Below are 17264 nucleotides of genomic sequence, written 5' to 3'. Positions count from 1 at the left end.
TAACTTTAGATTGAGGGTCTCTGCAGGGGTAGCATTTGTACAGAGCCTTGAATGACAGGAAGAAGCCAGCCAGATCGAAATCTGGGAGCAGGGCCTCTTAGAGGTTGGACTGCTTCTCTAGACATACCACCTGTGTCAGGGGACTGCAGCTGCAGGCCTTGGACAGAGGAGTAATATTTGATGTCTGGTGCTAAGCCTTCCTCTTCCTTGGTTCACAGACAGCTGCCATCAGTTACGACTATCTTACCTCCTTGAGGAGTGTCCCCTATGGTTCAGAGGAATACTTGCAGCTTCGATCCAAGGTAAGGGACCTGTGGGACCCATCTGAGCTAGGCCAGGCCTGGATAAGTCCTGAAGTGACTGCAAAGCCAGCAAGCTTCCTGAGTGCAGCTGGAGGTGGGCGGGGGCAGTGTAGGGATTGAGGCTGGGGGCTTGGGAGGAAGGAGGGGGCGTGTTTTAGTGCCCGTGGGCTGGGCTGCCAAGCTGCCATCAAGCTGGACCCCCCAGTACTGAGGTTATAAATCTATAAGGTGCTGCTGGGGAGGCTGGTGTGTGTGTCTGGGGAGGGCACGCGTCTGGGATGACTCAGGAGGAATGAAGGCTCTGTCCCTGAGATAACTCAGCTGGCTTCTAAACTGCCTTGTCAGGCAAAACCCAGTTGAGAGAGGTTAATTGCCTTCCTGTCCTCTGAAGGCTACGCCGGGGCCTCTTGTAGGTCTCTGAGTGGAGCTGCCGACCACACACTCTGTTCTCATTTGGAACAGGATGGTTGATTTTGGTGCTATGTCTACATGTCCCAGAGAGTTGGGGGATTAAGCAAGAGGGCACTTGTGTGGGATGTAAGTTGAGCTTGAGGTCAAGTGTATATAACTTTGGTTCTCCCAGAGAGAGGTTTGTGATAGATCTGTGTATCTTTACTCAGCCTGGAAGGCCCTTTGCCCCTTAGAAAATTCCTAGTCATCCTTCAGGACTCAGCTCAAATACCTTTCCTCTGTGACACTTACCTCCTCAGTCATCCTAGGTGGCTGGAATAATTAATTTTTAAATTTTTATTTAAACTTTTCATTATGGAAATTTCAACCATCCATAAGGGTAGAGTAGTATGAGCCCCTATGGAACTGTCATCCAGCTTCAGAAATTATCAACCTTTTGCCAGTCTTGTTTCATCTACTCTTCCCTTTATTTATTCATTCCTTCATTTACTTCTTTATTCATTTATTTATTTATTATTATTTTTTGCTGAAATATTTAAAAACAAATCTCTGGCATCATATTATTTCATTTGTAAATACTTCAGAATTTATCTCTAGCAGATAAGGACCTTAAAAAAACCTTAACTACAGTACCATGATCATACCTAACAAAATTGATTATAATTCCTTAATAACCTCTAGTAGCTAGTCCATATTCAAATCTTCCTTTTTGGGACTTCCCTGGTGGTGCAGTGGTTAAGAATCCGCCTGCCAATGCAGGGGATAGGGGTTCAAGCCCTAGTGCAGGAAGATCCCACATGCCGCGGAGCAACTAAGCCCGTGTGCCACAATTACTGAGCCTGTGCTCTAGAGCCCATAAGCCACAACTACTGAGCCTGTGCTCTAGAGCCTGTGAGCCACAACTACTGAGCCTGTGCTCTAGAGCCCGTGTGCCACAACTACTGAGCCCGCATGCCACAACTGCTGAAGCCCGTGTGCCTAGAGCTCGTGCTCTGCAGCAAGAGAAGCCACCGCAATGAGAAGCCCGTGCACTGCAAGGAAGAGTAGCCCCCGCTCACCACTAGAGAAAGCCCGCGGGCAGCAACAAAGACCCAACACAGCCAAAAATAAATAAATAAATAAATAAATTTATTTTTAAAAAAACCTTCCACGTTGTCCCCAAAATTTCTTTTTTAAGTTGATTCAAATCTGTATCCAAACAACGTTCATATATTATGTTTGGCTGATGTTTCCTAAATCTTTTTAAGTCTATAATATTTCCCCTCCCTGCTTTTTGGGGGAGCTATTTGCTTGTTGAAGAAACCAGATCATTTATCCTGTGGAATTTCCTACATTCAGCATTTGGCTGATTGCATCCTCACAGTGTCATTTAATGAGAAGTAAATTCAATGGTACACAATTCAAAATATATAATATTTGAACATAAAAAATGACCCTCCTATCCCTGTTTCTCAGGTACCCAGTTTTTCTGCCTGGAGGTGATCATTATTTCTTGTATATCTTTCCAGAGAGATCTTCCTATTTGGATTTAACCACTCTATGTTCTTTATTCCTGTCATAGATGATAGTTGGTTATGTGTCTTTCTCTCTCTTTAGACCATAAATTCTTTTAGATCAGGGATGGGTCTCTCTTTTTTACATCTCCTATCTCTAGCAGTGATGCCTGGGACTGAGTTGAGTTAATGTCTGTCTCAATGCCAGGCTGTACCCTGCTAGCTCCCTGCCTTGGGAGAGACCCCAGAAAGAGAGTAAGGTTTGTAGTCAGAAGACCTGAGTTTGTGCCTTGGCTTTGAGAAGGTCATTCAAACTTTTGAGGTCTGTGGACTACAGATAGTTATACCACTTACTGAGAATTTTATGGATAGTATCTGAGACAGTGTGTTGTGAATGTAAACGTAAATAAAGCAGGTATCAAAAATAAGTCAGATGTCTACTAGAAGGTATGCTCCATGAGGAAAGAGACTTGGTCTATGTTGTGTATCTTCACTTCTGCAGCACCTACTACAGTACCCAGGACACAGTAGCTCCTAAATAAAGGTTTGTTGAATGAATGAAATGTTAGTTTGTATTGGAAGATCTCAAAGTCCTTGTCTCTGAGACCTAATGCCCCCTGCTTTTCCCTACCCCCTTTTCTCCATCTAACCAATGCTATGGGCCTTGGAACCCACCAGAGCCACATTTTGCAGAGAGGTCCAGGCCAGGGCACAGGGGCAAGCCCTCTGCCTTGGGGAATCTGCAGAGCAGACAGGGGGATGGATGTCGTGAAGACAGTTGCCCTTCATGTGTAAGTCATCTGGAAAGCAGTGGTGCTGCAGGTCCTGGAGAAGCTTGGGGGAATGCAGTTAGGAAAGTACAGTCTGGCAGTTGACAAGAGAGCAGCAGCGCGTGGTGACTGGCACCAGATAGCAGGGTGCAGGCTGGTCCCTGGGAGTTGTGCCTGGGAAGGGAGAGCCGGCCAGCACTAAAGAGCACAAGTAAATACCGCAGAAGTGTTTTCTTGCATCGGAGCACTTATCTGTTCTGGTCTGTGAGACTGATAAAGAAGTGAGTGACGGGTAAAACATAATTATCTCACCTGTTAAGCCAGTGTCCCCAGGTCCCGGAGTGCGCCAGAGCCAGGAGCTTGGCAGGCAGTGACTTCGAGAAGCACTTTCAAGGTTAGTGCTCAGCTGGCTGGGATCGCAGTGACTCAGCTCTGCTTCGAGAGGGGGTGGGAGCCAGCATGAAGGTGTGTTTTCTAGGGGCACAGTGGCACTTTGCTAGGCAGTGAGGGCGTGGGACGGGACCCAGGTGCTTTGGAGAACGAGACTCCTGGTGCCCAGAAAGGACGGGTGTGAACTTGCCTGTGCCTGAAGCAGAAAGAAGTCACTGCTGGTACAGATGTCCAGACGATGGGCTGGAGGAGGCAGGACTGAGTTGATTCTGACCAAGGAGTCGAGGTGTAGTGGACATGTGTTAATTTTGCAGCACAGGAGCCATTCTTGTTTTAGGGAGCAGCATCTAAACTTTCCTTTGGGGAACCACTCCTATCTCATATACATGCCTTGAGGTTTGAGTGTAGCTCCCCCCACCCTCAGGGTGGGCATGTGACTTTGGCTATCAGTGTAGTCCATTCCTCTGGCCCTAGTGATTGATTCAAGGATGAGTATCTAAGCCAGTGCTGGTCAGTGAACTTAAATCAGCTCCAGGACTTTTGGGGGTGTCCCGACTCCTGTGACACTGTCTTTTCTGCTGGATTAGCTGAGAGTATCAGATGTTGGCTTAGAGCTGCTGGCAGCCATTTTGCCACCACGAGGGGAGAGCCCATCTGTGAATGGAGCCAGTATTGTGGAGAGATATATTTGAGTCCTAAGCTAGACTCCCACTGGACTTTTCAGTTATTTATGCCAGGAAATTCTCTTTTTGTTTAAGATGTTTTGAGTTCAGTTTTCTGTTCCTTGCAGCCAAATGAGTTCTGATAAACTCTTGGGGAAGCGTAATCAGTGTTTTGATAGGTCACAGAAGGACCAGTAACTCAAGGAAAGAAATGAAATTCAGAAATTCCAAGGCCCATGGAGGATGAGGAGATAGAATGATGGTGCTGGGTAGAATGTGAGCCATTTTGGACCTAGAGCTCCTGGTCTGTCACCTAACACCTCTACTTCCCTAACTGTAAAGTGGGTCTTTGCCCCAGCTAAGTTTGTAAGAACAGAGATGAGAAGCTTTACTTAATTAAATACTGTGGGTTATTTAACCAGCCAGAGAGGAGATCTAGAAGCACAGTTTGCCTTGATGGCTCCTTACCATTTTAATGAACAAGTTAATTATTTTCTATTTTTCTTATTTTTACATGTATTAATTGGAATTATCCTACAAGAAATAGCTGTCCCTTCTCAATCAGTTATTTGTTTATTTTTATCAGTATCAACTCATGGATATTTATTTTATTCTATGGATTAGAGTCCAAAATAATCATTATTTCTTTTTATCACTCAAATTGTTCTGACTTTGGCCATTGGGAGCTTCTTCAGGTTGTCTCCTGTGCTCTTTTGATATGCCCCATCATTTTTTAAGCACTGTCTTAACTTTCTGGTACCACAAGTTGCCCCAGGCTCATCTTGTATTTTCATTGCCCAATCCCTGGAATCAGTCACTTCTCCAAGGAGCCCTGATTCCTTTTATTGGAGAATGGTATTCAGAAACCAAGATGTGGATGCATGTTGCTACTGGGGTGCTGTTGTTTCTAGGCTCTTCCAGGAGACATAGCTAGGAAACATATGGATGTATACTTAACTCATGCATAAACACATCTGTCTATTAAAAAAACATGAGTTCATGCTGATACCTCTAATTTCAATCTAAACTCACAGAGTTCATTATAGCCTTCTCCCCTTCCTTATATGTAACTTATTTCTCCAACAGTGAGAATGCCTATTATCTACAATATATTCACTTATTTGTTAAACCCTAGTATAGCCCAAATTAGTTAACACCCCTAAGGCATACAAGAGCAGAGAGAGTGGCTCAAGATGAATTAAGGGGGTATTTGAGCTGGGTTTGGATAGATGCATAAGATAGAAACATGTAGCATTGGGGACAAGGTGATCTGGGCTGAGGTTGATGGGTAAAATTTTGGCGATTGTCTATAAGAAGCAGAGAGTAGTTCAGTGTAACTGGAGACTAGGTTATGAGTGAGTGAAGGGTTATACTGGCAAACAGAATTAGAGGTAGGTTGCAGAGGGACTAAAGGCCAAGTTTTATACCATGGACAGTAGGGAGCCCTGGAAAGTTCTAGAGTAAAGTTTTGTTAAGCCGTTAATGAATGAGAATGCTTCAAGTCATCAGTTACTGAATATTTTCTGAGCTTCTGCTTTGAGTTAGACAATGAGTAAAAAAGTGGTATGTGTGTGTGTGTGTGTGTGTGTGTGTGTGTGTGTGTGTACGTGTATGTGGGTGGAGAGGATAAAGTGAGAGAGTGAGAGAAATCACATGTGCCTTTTCCTTTCTTAATGGGAGCCCTAATATAGGGAGGGGACCTTGATTGTTGCTGTGACTGGGAATCTTTAGCTGAATTCAGTTTCTTGTTTATGGAGCAGGTCACTGGGCTCCCGTGGTATGCTTCCTGGGATGCTTCAGGTGTGCAGTATGTGTGCGTCATATTAGTTACTACGGTACTTAATAAATATTTGGGCTTAGGAGGTAAAGATGTAAATACTCTTTTCCTCTTTGCCCAAGAAGCAGAACCAAGGAGATGCAGGACTCTGCCAGGTAGAGATCAAAATGTCAGCTTTATTACTGGTAAATGTTCGGCTGGATCACATGTCTTGGGCCTGTGAACAAGTGGGCTTGTTGAACTTCACCCCTGAGTTTGATAGACTTGCCTACCCAGGCACAGACATGGCAGGACAAGCCTCTCAGATGGGGGCCTGCCTCTTAGGGCAGGGAGGGACTGAATACCAGTGTTCTGCAGGTTTGCAGATCCCAAAGGGGAGGAGAGAGGAAGAGGTGAGCTGTTTCTTCTCCCAAACTCACCAATCCAGTTGAGGATTCCTCCTCCCGAAGGGAGGGAGGGAGGGAGAGGGAAGAGAGAGGTCAGGAGCCTTACACCTCTGATGGGGCTCCCTCCATGTGCTTGCCTGAAACTTAGTGAAAGGAGGCTTACCTGCAGCACTTACCCTCGGAAGGGGAGGTAGCTTTAACTTTGCTGTAAGAACCTTTTGTGCCCATTAAATCCTGCTAACCTTTACACCTGACCTTGTATAGGGACACAGGCTGCTTCGGGCTTGAATATGGGCTGACAATTTCAGCATTACTGAAATCTGCATTTAGAGGGAGGAGTCATGTGCTGTCTACCTTTAGAATTATGGCATGTGGTAGGGTATTTTGGGGGAAAATGGACTCCACCTCTGACCAGTGGGTATTGGTCAGAGGAGCAGAATAAGGAGCTGAGGGAAGGTGATGGCTATTTATAATCATTCCATTGAACTTGGGAAAGACGTCTTTGGCATCAGCTAACTCAAACCTCTAATGGTCACATGTGGAACTGGAGGCCCAGAGCAGGGTGTTACTTCTTCAGCCACCCCCCAGCCCCCTGCAGGTCTTGGCAGATCGCAGACTTGGTCTTGGACATCCAGATCTTGCCCAATCTCATGTTCTTTGCACTTTATACTTGGTTGTCTCCCTTTTTATCCACTTGCAACCTGGGGGAAAGCACCAAGTTGGATAGAAAGTGGAACCAAAGATGCCTGTGCAGCTTCTCGCCATGGTCCGCGCCCTCTGGTGCAAGCCCTGAGGCTGTGATGCTGCCTGGGGTGGGCTTGGGAAACACAGAGGAAGAGAGAGAAGGGCAATAGAGCCTTCTCCCTGGGATTCCTTTACTTATTTTACCCATCAACCAAAGAGTTCTTAATTCAACAAATATTTGGCCTTTGCACTCCCCAGTGGAGGGGAGTGTAGACCCTCCAAAGGAATCAGTAGATTGCTTTGGGAGTTTCAACTCTTAAGCTGTTGAGCAACTGCTGGTTTTGAGGATAACCACACTCGCAGCTTAGTGAGAGTATGATAACTCAGCAAGCATTTTAAAGCTCTTCTTGCTTTGCAAGGGGAACTGTAGCAGTGTCTGACTCTTTAGGAATATTCTCTGAAACCTGGGACTATTCTGGCCAAATCAGGACACGTGTTCACCATTCTTCCATCCACCTGTTATTTTAACCAACGTTAACTGAGCCTGCTGTGTGCCAGGTCCTGCGTCAGGCTCAGGCTCAGAGGATATAAAGGGAAATAAGACTCGATCTCTGCCCTCCAGTTGCTCACAGTCTAGTGGGGGGACCAGACGTTAAATCTCCAGTTGCAGAAGATCAATGTGGTTTCATTCTAGCTCTGGCCCCTGACAGCAGCTAACTCCTAGCCAGGAGGATCGGGGTGGGTGGGGCGTGCGTGGTGGGCAGGAGCCCTGCGTGGGAGGGGCTGCTAACCCCGCCTGGGGCGTGGGGGTACATGCCTAGAAGGCCTGGAGTTGCCTTTTCTAATTGTGTTGCTGTTCCTTTTGCACGTTTGGTGTCTGTCAAGCTGGCGTGGACGCTTTTCAGGGAGTTTTAATGCATTCTGTCCCTCAGATCCCCTTTTACTGCTTTTGTTTGTCATCATGGAATATTTGCCTGAGAGTATTCTGTACAGAGGAGGAGGGAAATTGAATCCTTGCTGTCTTGGTGACTGGCTTTCTCAGAGTTTGTGATAATTTCTGCAGGAGCATGAGCTGCATTTAATGTGCTCTGGTTGGGTCATCTAAGGACCAGGCCTGTGGAGTAGGGAGACCAGAGTCTGCTACTGAATCTAGCACCTCCTTTTCAGTTTTCTGCATACCCAGATCTTTCTGAGTACTGCATTGCAAACCTACACAACTTGCTGCGGTGGCCCTGACCCCAAAGTCTTTCTGATTCAGAGAGAGTTACACAGCACGAGGCTCTTGGGCCTTGGTGTGGGCTGGGGAAAGCCTTGGTGGGGTCCACTCCCATTAGTGGGGACCCTGGGGGAAAATGTGGTGTGCCTTGAGCTTCCCCAGGAGATTGGGCCCACTGTGCGGTGGCTTCTCTGTAGTTCTCAGGCAGACCACGCAAATGCCAAGCTGTCTTCCTGGTTGCTCTGGACTTCTCAGTGACCTATGGACCATGGCCAATAACAGTACCCACTTTGCCATGCCTGCATACCTTTTATATTTCTAAAAACTTGAAATATATAAGACCTAAAAAAAAGTATAAAAAATAATTCAGTGATCACCCTTACACTCCCTGCTCAATTTCAGAAAAGATACCTTACCCATATAATTGTAGACCCCTAGGTATTTCTTCCCTGATTCCAGTCTTCCTCCTGTGTAACCAGTTGTCATTCCCATACACTTTTTTTTTTTTCGTGGTACGTGGGCCTCTCACCGCTGTGGTCTCTCCCGTTGTAGAGCACAGGCTCCGGACGCGCAGGCCGAGCGGCCATGGCTCACGGACCCAGCCGCTCCGCGGCATGTGGGATCCTCCGGACCGGGGCACAAACCCGTGTCCCCTGCATCGGCAGGCGGACTCTCAACCACTGCGCCACCAGGGAAGCCCCTCCCATGCACTTCTTTATACCCAACTGTTTATGTATTGGTATGATATTTTTCATTTTATTGACTCTTTTTCCTTTACTTGGTATTGTTCTAAGCAAACATATCTGTGAAATTGCAGGTTTGATAGACTAGCTTGCTTTTTTGGGGTCTAATGCATATGCAAGTAAGACGTGTTCTGGGTACCACCCAAAATTGCTTCTTGTACCACTTTTTCTTTTTTTTACACTGGTGCCGGGTCACACTTAGAGAAACACAGACTGCACCATCAGTAGCAGATGCTGGGCCAGACTCCGGCTTGCGCCCTCCATTGCCTTGGTCTTTCCCCTGCTGGGTTTGGCTCCTCTTTTTCTAGCTTTCCTCTTCCCCTAGCTCACCCTGTTTATCTCCTGGGGCTGCTTCGGGCTTGAAGCTATGTGATGGACTGATACTTGTTCCTGCTGCTCAGAAGTAGTGATCCCTTTCCAAAGGCCACAGCTGAAACAAAACAAAATCAGAAAAAACCAAAAAAAACCCCCAAACCCCCCAACAAAATTAGCCCCTGGGTTTCCGGTGATGGGAGGCCATTGCCTGTGCTGGGCGTCTCTCATCCTGATCAGCACGATTATCACCATTAGCCAGTTCCTCATTTGCAGTGTCTGCAGCTCCCTTGCCTACGTGGCTGCCTTGACACTCAGAGCTGGCTTTCTGCTGCTGCAGATCTGCTCTCTAACTGCCCCTGCCACCTGGTTCTGTGGAGTGGCCAGAGGAAGGCAGAGGGCCCTGCTCCCCAGAGATGGTGCTGTGTTGAGGGTTTAGCCTGCATGTAATGGGGCAGGAGCTGGAGAAACCCCAACTGCAGTCTGTCTCTGCTCATCTCAGATCCCATCCCAGTCTAACCATGGCTGGGCTTCTCACTGCTGATTGCTTTTTCCACTGAAAACACTGAAAACCTCCCTGCAGTTTCCTTTCTTGTCCTGGACTGGGTGCTTTCACCATGACCAAGGTCTTTCTACCTCTGCAGGGAAATGGAATGAAGCTGCGTGATGGGGGATTAGGAGTAGGCAAAAGCTAGGACTTCCCTACCCCTAAGGTTCTTTAGTACTGGACTGGGTTACCAAGGACAGATGTGAAATCTGTATCTGGAAGGGCAGCTTTCCAGAAACAGCAGAGACTCTGTTGCGGAGCTCACGGATGGTTTCTAACCTGTCAGATGGGGAGCCTTAAAAGTACAGATTCTTAGACTCTATGCTCTAAAATTTGTTTTCAGTGATTCTAGGGTAAGGCCTGGAGAACCCATTTTTTAAAATGGGCTCCCCAGGTGGGCTTCTTTTTTTTTTTCCCCAGGTGGGCTTCTGATGCTAAGAGCAAGTGTTTACATTGACTGAACACCACGGGACAGACACTGTGCTGAGAGCTCTCTCTGTATTATCTCCTTTAACTTCACAATGACCTCGAGGTAGATGCTATCATTGTCATCCCTATTTTACAGATGGACAAACTGAAGCACAAACAGATTAAGTGACTTGTCCAAGGGCGTACAGCTAGTAAGCAGGTATATTAGTTTCCTGTGATTGTTGTGACAAATGGCCTCAAGTTAGGTGGCCAATGACAACAGAAGTTTATTCTCTTACAGTTCTAGAGGCCAGAACAATGAAAACAAAGTGCGGACAGGGCCACGCCCCTTCTGGAGGTTCTAGGGAAGAATCCTTCCCTGCTGCTTCTGGCGGCTCCAGGCATTCCTTGTGGCTGCATCACTCCAATATCTGCCTCTGTCTTCTCTTTTCTTTTCTTCTGAGGACACTTGTCATTGGATTTAGGGCCTATCTGGGCAATCCAGGGTGTTCTTATCTCAAGATTCTTAACTTAATTAAATCTATGAAGACCCTTTATTCCAATTAAGGTTACAATCATAGGTTCTGGGGGTAATAAGACATGCGCATATCTTTTGGGTGCCACCATTCAACCCACTATAGGGTCTTGGATTTAATCCCAGATAGTGGCCCCTGAGCCTGTGCCTATAACCACTCAACTTCCTGGCTCTGTCTCCTGGACTGGATGAGCTTCTAGGCTTCCTATAGGCCAGCAGTCGAGGCATGGATTAACTTGCTGTATCAGAGAGTTGACAAACCAGTATTTTCCTCTACCACTCTCCTATCGCCTCGACCCTCCACCATGTCTCCTGAAACCCTTTGGGCTGTTCATCTCAGATGCAGAAATTCTCGCACCTTGATGTGCTTGGGAGGTGAGGCCGTAGGGGCTATGAGGCCACACTCATACTGGCTTGGGCGAGATGCATTTTTCTTGCCTCAGTGGCCACGTCTCCAAAATGGGAATCGCTGGAATAGCAGGGGTAGATGGAAGGCCATAATACAACTAATAAAGTTGTTGGAAGGAATCTGCAGCTCTAAGGGTGATGGAGGCGGTTGTTAACAACACTAGTAATCTAATAGCCTATTTTGATTTCCTGCTTCTCACTGTCTTGGCCCCAAGCAGCTATTTTCTACCAAATTAAAATCCACTCAGCTCCTTTCCTGTTCCTGAATAAAACTACCCTCAAAGCTCTTCCCTGTTACAGCAAGACTTTTTAATAGACTTTTCCTTGTAGAACCGTGAGACATATGTCCAATTAGCAGAATAACTTCACTTAAATATACAAATAAACTGTTGACAGATAATGGCAGGACATATGTGAAGCTAATTTAAGGCAGCATGGTTTGGGAGCTGAGGCACTGCCCCCTCCCACCCCAATCTGTCTCCAGGACTCTCCTTCCCTCCAATTTCTTGCTTTTGGGGATGGCTCTTCATGCCCCACACTCTATAGGATGAAGAGGGATGTCTCCATGCTGTGCCCAGTCACAGCCCAGAGTACCTGGGCCACTCACCATTCATACAGTCAATTGTGCAGCAAATATTTTTGAGCACTTACTATGAGCCAGGTACTGTGTGAGGTGCTGGGTGTACAATGGTCTATTCTTGAGGGGATAGGAGATCATTAGCAATTGATGGCACTCACAAGAGTGTCTGGTCCAGGAGGGCAGAGACTCGACCTGTTTTTCTTGCTGCTGTATTCTTAGCACTTGGAACAGTGCTTGGCACACAACGGGCTCAGTGAATACTTTTTAGTGACTCAATGGGGTAAGTAAACAAGGTAATGTCAGCTCTTGCTGAGTTCCCTAAAAGAGATAAAACGTGGTCACAGGATAAAGAGTGACGGAAGCTGGGCTTTGGAAAAGCTCTCTTACATGGGGTTTTGCAGTTGAAACTGAAAAGTGATGGAAAAACCAGCAAGTGAAGAGCTGGGAGAATATTGTTAGAGGAAGAGGCAGGGCAGGCTATGTAATTTACAGGGCCCAGTGCAAAATGACAATGCAGGGCTGTGGCTGGGTGGGAAGTCAATTTCCCCTTCTTGTGGCCCTGCTGCCCCAACCCGCAGTGGATGGGAAGCTCCCAAGGGATTGCAGCCTCTGTGCTGGGATGTGCTCAGGCTCTGGACTGGGCATGAGTGAGAAGTCCTGCTGAGTCACCTGCTGAACTTGTCGTGGTGAGGCTAGACCCCGATCCTTCCTATGCTTGTACCCAGGCACCCAGTAGGGACGAAGGGCAATGGAAGAATGTAGACATCTCCCACCAACATGACCTGTTTGCCATGCTGGGTGGAGAGCAGCTGTAATTGTGGGGAGGCTGGATGGGGCCAGGGTACTGGGCTTGGGTGAGGAATGGGCAGCTGAGAACCCACTGGGGAGGTGGGACTGTGTGTGTGCTGAGTCCCCCAGTGCATGCTCCATAGTCCCATTCGGCTTCACTTGAAAGACACAAATTCAAAGATAAAATTAAGAATTTCAAGACAGCTACTCTGTATTAGTTTCCTATTGCTGCTGTAACAAGCTACTGTAAACTTAGTGGCTGGACTTCCCTGGTGGTGCAGTGGTTAAGAATCCGCCTGCTAATGCAGGGGACAAGGGTTCGATCCCTGGCCCGGGAAGATCCCACATGCTGCAGAGCAGCCAAGCCTGTGTGCTACAACTACTGAGCCCACGCACCACAACTACTGAAGCCCGCGTGCCCTAGAGCCTGTGCTCCACAACAGGAGAAGCCACCGCAATGAGAAGCCCGCGCACCGCAACGAAGAGTAGCCCCTGCTCACCACAACTAGGGAAAGCCTGCGTGCAGCAATGAGGACCCAACGCAGCCAAAAAAAAAAACCAACAGAACTTAGTGGCTTATAACAATATAAATTTATTCTTTTACAGCTCTGGAGGTCAGAAGTCTAAAATGGTTCTCACTGGACTAAAATGAATGTGTCAGCAGGGCTTTATTCCTTCTGGGGGCTCTAGGGGAGAATTCATTTCCTTGTCTTTTCTAGCTTTTATTGGCCACCTGCATTCCTTGGCTCAAAGCACCTTTTCTCCATCTTCAGAGCCAACAATGTCTGGCCAGGTCCTCATGCTGCTACCTCTCTGCTTCTCTTCTTGTCCCCCCCATTGCACTTAAAAGAACCATTGTGATTACACTGGACCCACCTGGATCACCTGAGCTAATCTGTCTCAAGGTCAGCTCATCAGCAACCTCAATTTCTTCTGCAGCCTTAATTCTTCTTTGCCATGTAAGGTAACATATTCACAGGTTCCAGGGATTAGGGTCGTGGACATCTTTGTTAGGGAGGTATTATTCTGTCTTCCGCATTAAACCACAAGTGTGGAGCCTTTCTGAGTGCAGGGTGCAATCTGACTGCACTGGTCACATGTCCGTGAAGCTGGCCCTGGGAAGAGGAGGCTACAAGCCTAAAAGTCCCGAGATGGGAACAAGCACACCTTGTTCAAGGACCCGAAAGGAGGCTGGCGTGATAGACTAGAGTGGATGACAGGGCATGTGGTACAAAATGAATCAAGAGAGGCTGGCGTGGGTTGAGCACACAGGGCCTCCTAGGCCACAGTGAAATATTAGGAACAGCAGGTAGGGATCTGCCTTAAATCTGAAAAAAACAAGCAAACAAACAAAAAACAACCCCCCGTCGAAAAACCCAACTCCATATAAAAAATTTCAAATATAAGTAAAAAGTAGAGCGAGTAATAAGGTGAACCCTATACCTGGCACCTAGATCTAAAATATGTTGCCATAATTCTTTCATTTATTTATTTATATTTTTTGCTGAAGAATTTTAAATTATAGAAATCATGGCATTTCAACTGTAATTTCAACATGCATCTCTAACAACTGACATTTTTATAAGTATTGACGTCATAATCACAATGAATGAAATTAACAAGAATTCTTTAACTTCATCAACTTCCCGTGTATATTCAGTTGTCCCTCAAATACCCTGCCTGTTGATCTTCACGTTGTACCTGAGCTTTGCACCTTTTCTTCTTCTGAGCTTAGAATGAGTCTTCCTTCTCTGTATCTTTTAGGATTTTTTTTTTTTGTTCCTTCCCACTCCTGTCCCACACCCAGGCCTGTAGCCTGAACAGGGTTGAGGGGAACGGAAGGGAAACAGGCTGGATGGATATGTTATTCTGCTTGTGGCCTAACGTTTCTCTCTCTCTCTCTCTCTCTCTCTCTTTTTTTTTTTTTTTTGCTTGTAATTGCCATTCCAGAAATGCCCTCACTCTTCTAGCCACAGAGCAACTGTTGAGAACAAATTAATTATGCATCTTCTCAGTGTGTGTGATTAAGGGGCAGATGGAGGGAAGGGTTCTCTTCAGTTTTTCTGGCAACTAGGTTCCCAAATGGATGCTTTCCAGACCAAAGAATGCGTGTCCTGGGCTCCCGTGGGCATCTGGGTTTGTCTCTGTAGTGGCAGGCTTGCTCACTGGCAGGCAGAGTCAGAAGTTGTCAGTAATAATATTATTAATCCCTTAAATTTGCAGCATATTTGCTGTTTGCTGAGGGCTTGCGCACTCACATCAGCTCATTTGATGGGATTTCAGGGATGCTGGAACAACTTTCTTTGCTTAAAACCTCCCTAAATCATTGCTGATGCTTGTAATTCCACCATTAGAGATTAATTCTTTTGGCCCCAAACTGTTCCCTATTAAAATGCAAGTAGCCTTGGCAGCTGTGTAGCATGTTTTATTCATGAAGCTTTCTCAGCCACTAGTGGCTGCCCTCCCCAAATGCCCCCTCCCGCAACTTTCTTTTTAGGATGGGCTTCTCTGAAACAGAACCTATGTTTGGAGTCTTTCTCATTCCAAAGAGAGAACTCTGCTCTCAGCTAGCTGCTGAAGCTGGGAAAACAGACAGAAACTTATGCCAAGGTGTCAGTGACTGATAATAATTTACTGTGTTACCATCTCTAGGGAGTATTTGTATTTTAAGTGGAAATTTCTGGGAGCACAGTGCTTAGTACAAAGGAACCTGTACCCCTTCATCCTATTATGTCAGTGGCTTTGACCTTAGATCTCCCTTTTATTGGGCTCCCTTAGAGAGACAGAGGAGAGAGAGGGCCAGCACATCCAGTTCATGTAACTACGATTAAAGCATTGGCTTGGAGTGTCGTCCATTGTGGGTCGGGGAGAAAGTGGAGCTGACCACGTGTAACATAATGTCCATTTTGCAGAAGGAAAATGGAAGCGTAAGGACAAGATCTAGTTGGAGTGGGGCTAGAATTAAAATTTTGTCTTCAGAACCCCAGTAACACAGTTTTAGATTTTTGGAGTCAGAAGACACCTTAGAAACAATCTAACTCTGGGAAAGCAAATGCATTTTATTTGTCGATACCAGTTGATACATAGTGGTTGAGGGGAGGGTGGAGAATGAGTGAGTCTTCACCTGGGCTCAGTGTGTTGTGGTTGATTAGTGATGTCTGATGGGTGCCATGGTAATAGAGGGGAGGCATGTATGCCGCACTTGTATTCCTGATTCTCTGCAACCTCTCATTGTACACATGGGCCAGCTGAGGTCCTGAAAGCTGGGATGATTTGTTCAGGATTATATAAGTAGGGGTGACAAATTAGGGGCAGAATTGGCCCAGAATCCAGGTTCCTTGAATCCTGGTTCAAAACTCTTTCTTTTGAAGTATCCAGGTATTCTAAGAAGCATTTCACTGTGGTTGAAGAGCGTGTGGTCTTGGAGTCAGACTGCCTGGGTTCAGATCTTAGTTAGCTGTGTGCCCTGGGCCAAGTTATTTAACTTTTCGGAGTCATTGCTTCTTTATCTGTAAAACAAAGGATAATAATTGTGCCTACCTTATAGGGTGGTTATGGAATTAAATGAGATAATATGCGTATAAAGTGTTTGGATTAGGGCCTATACATAGTGAGTACTTAATAAATGTTAGTAACTTAATTAAAATTTTTATTGCCTTGTCCTTCTAGATTATTGCTGGATACGGACACAAAAACTCCCCATGCTCACTCCCTCTGCAGTATCTTGCAGAGGTACCCCTCAGACACCTGCTTCTCTTCCTTCCCTATTGAACGCTCTGGGATTTTCTGTGTTTGATGTGTTCCTGGAATTTGTAATTTGGTGATGAAAAGTCCCACAGTACTAACAACCAAGTGTGAGATGGTGCTGGGCCTGTAAATGCCCACGTTTGGGGCGTCATACTTCACACTCCACAGGAGTTTGTTTTGGTTTGGGACATCGACAAAGTCCTGGAGGCCTGGTGGGGTTCCCTGAGGACCAGCTGCCGAAGAGTCCTCGGTGGCCGTTTTGCCTGGTCTCTCCTCTGATCGGAACATTGCTATAGCATCTCCCCAGACCATCCCTGCTCCCCTGAGCCAGTATGTGCTCCCATCCCCCAACCTAGTTTGCAGACTGGACATCAGTGCCCAGCTGGTGCCAGCCCCCTCCCCTCACACCCGCCTCTCCAGTGGGCTTAGAAAGCAGGGCCCAGGCAGAGCCTGGACCCATAACTGGGCTGGGGTCCTCTTTACGTCTTAGTCCAGCCACACAGGCTGGTCCCTTTGGGTGACCTTGAGGGGGACCCAGGGAGGCCTTGAGAGCCGGGAGGAGTCCGTGATGGTCCCGGATGTCTGGACTGGGGTGATGGGACTTGGGGCTGACTCCTGTAGGACCATGGCCTACCCCTGCATTATTCGACTTCGCCTCTTGGTAGCGTGCTCAGTTCCTCATGGAAGCAGTGCCCGGGGGCTCCCCTTGGAGTGTATGGGGGAGGGAGCTGCGGCGGTGGGGAGGGCTCCCTGGGTGCTGTGATGGGCGTGTGGCTTCCGTTAAGTGAATCATCTGTGATTCCAGTCCTGACTGGCTGTGGGGGAAAAGCCTCTGCTCTGGATCCTCAAATAGGGGCCTTCTTAGGGTCTGCCTGTCTGTTCCTGGTAGACAAAGTGGGGAAAGGGGGCTGTGGGAAGGAGGCCATCCCCACTGAAGGACAGTCACGTCATTGTCCCTAACATTTGGAAGCTCTGTTGCTTTGGGCCTTTCATCTTGGATCACAACCAAGTTTGGTGGCAACCTGGCCATGTCTGCGGTGGCTTCCCTGCTCTTCGTTGTCTGGGCCCAGAGCAGAGCAGATGATTAGAGCCCCAGAGCTGCAG

The 17264-nt window shown here is 47.0% G+C and overlaps 1 protein-coding gene across 4 annotated transcripts in view; it reads left to right on the top strand.

The window, feature by feature from the left end:
* Positions 1-17264, top strand: part of ADCK1 (aarF domain containing kinase 1) — a 110811-nt gene that overhangs the window by 11870 nt on the left and 81677 nt on the right. For all 4 annotated transcript variants that reach the window (XM_060126807.1, XM_060126722.1, XM_060126560.1 and 1 more), the window contains exon 3: positions 219-302. In XM_060126807.1, the coding sequence (XP_059982790.1) occupies positions 219-302 (84 nt within the window). The remainder of the gene's footprint in view (positions 1-218; positions 303-17264) is intronic.

This window comes from Lagenorhynchus albirostris, chromosome 1, assembly GCF_949774975.1.
Source record: "Lagenorhynchus albirostris chromosome 1, mLagAlb1.1, whole genome shotgun sequence".
NCBI lineage: Eukaryota > Metazoa > Chordata > Mammalia > Artiodactyla > Delphinidae > Lagenorhynchus > Lagenorhynchus albirostris.
This window is presented reverse-complemented; position numbering and strand designations above follow the sequence as displayed.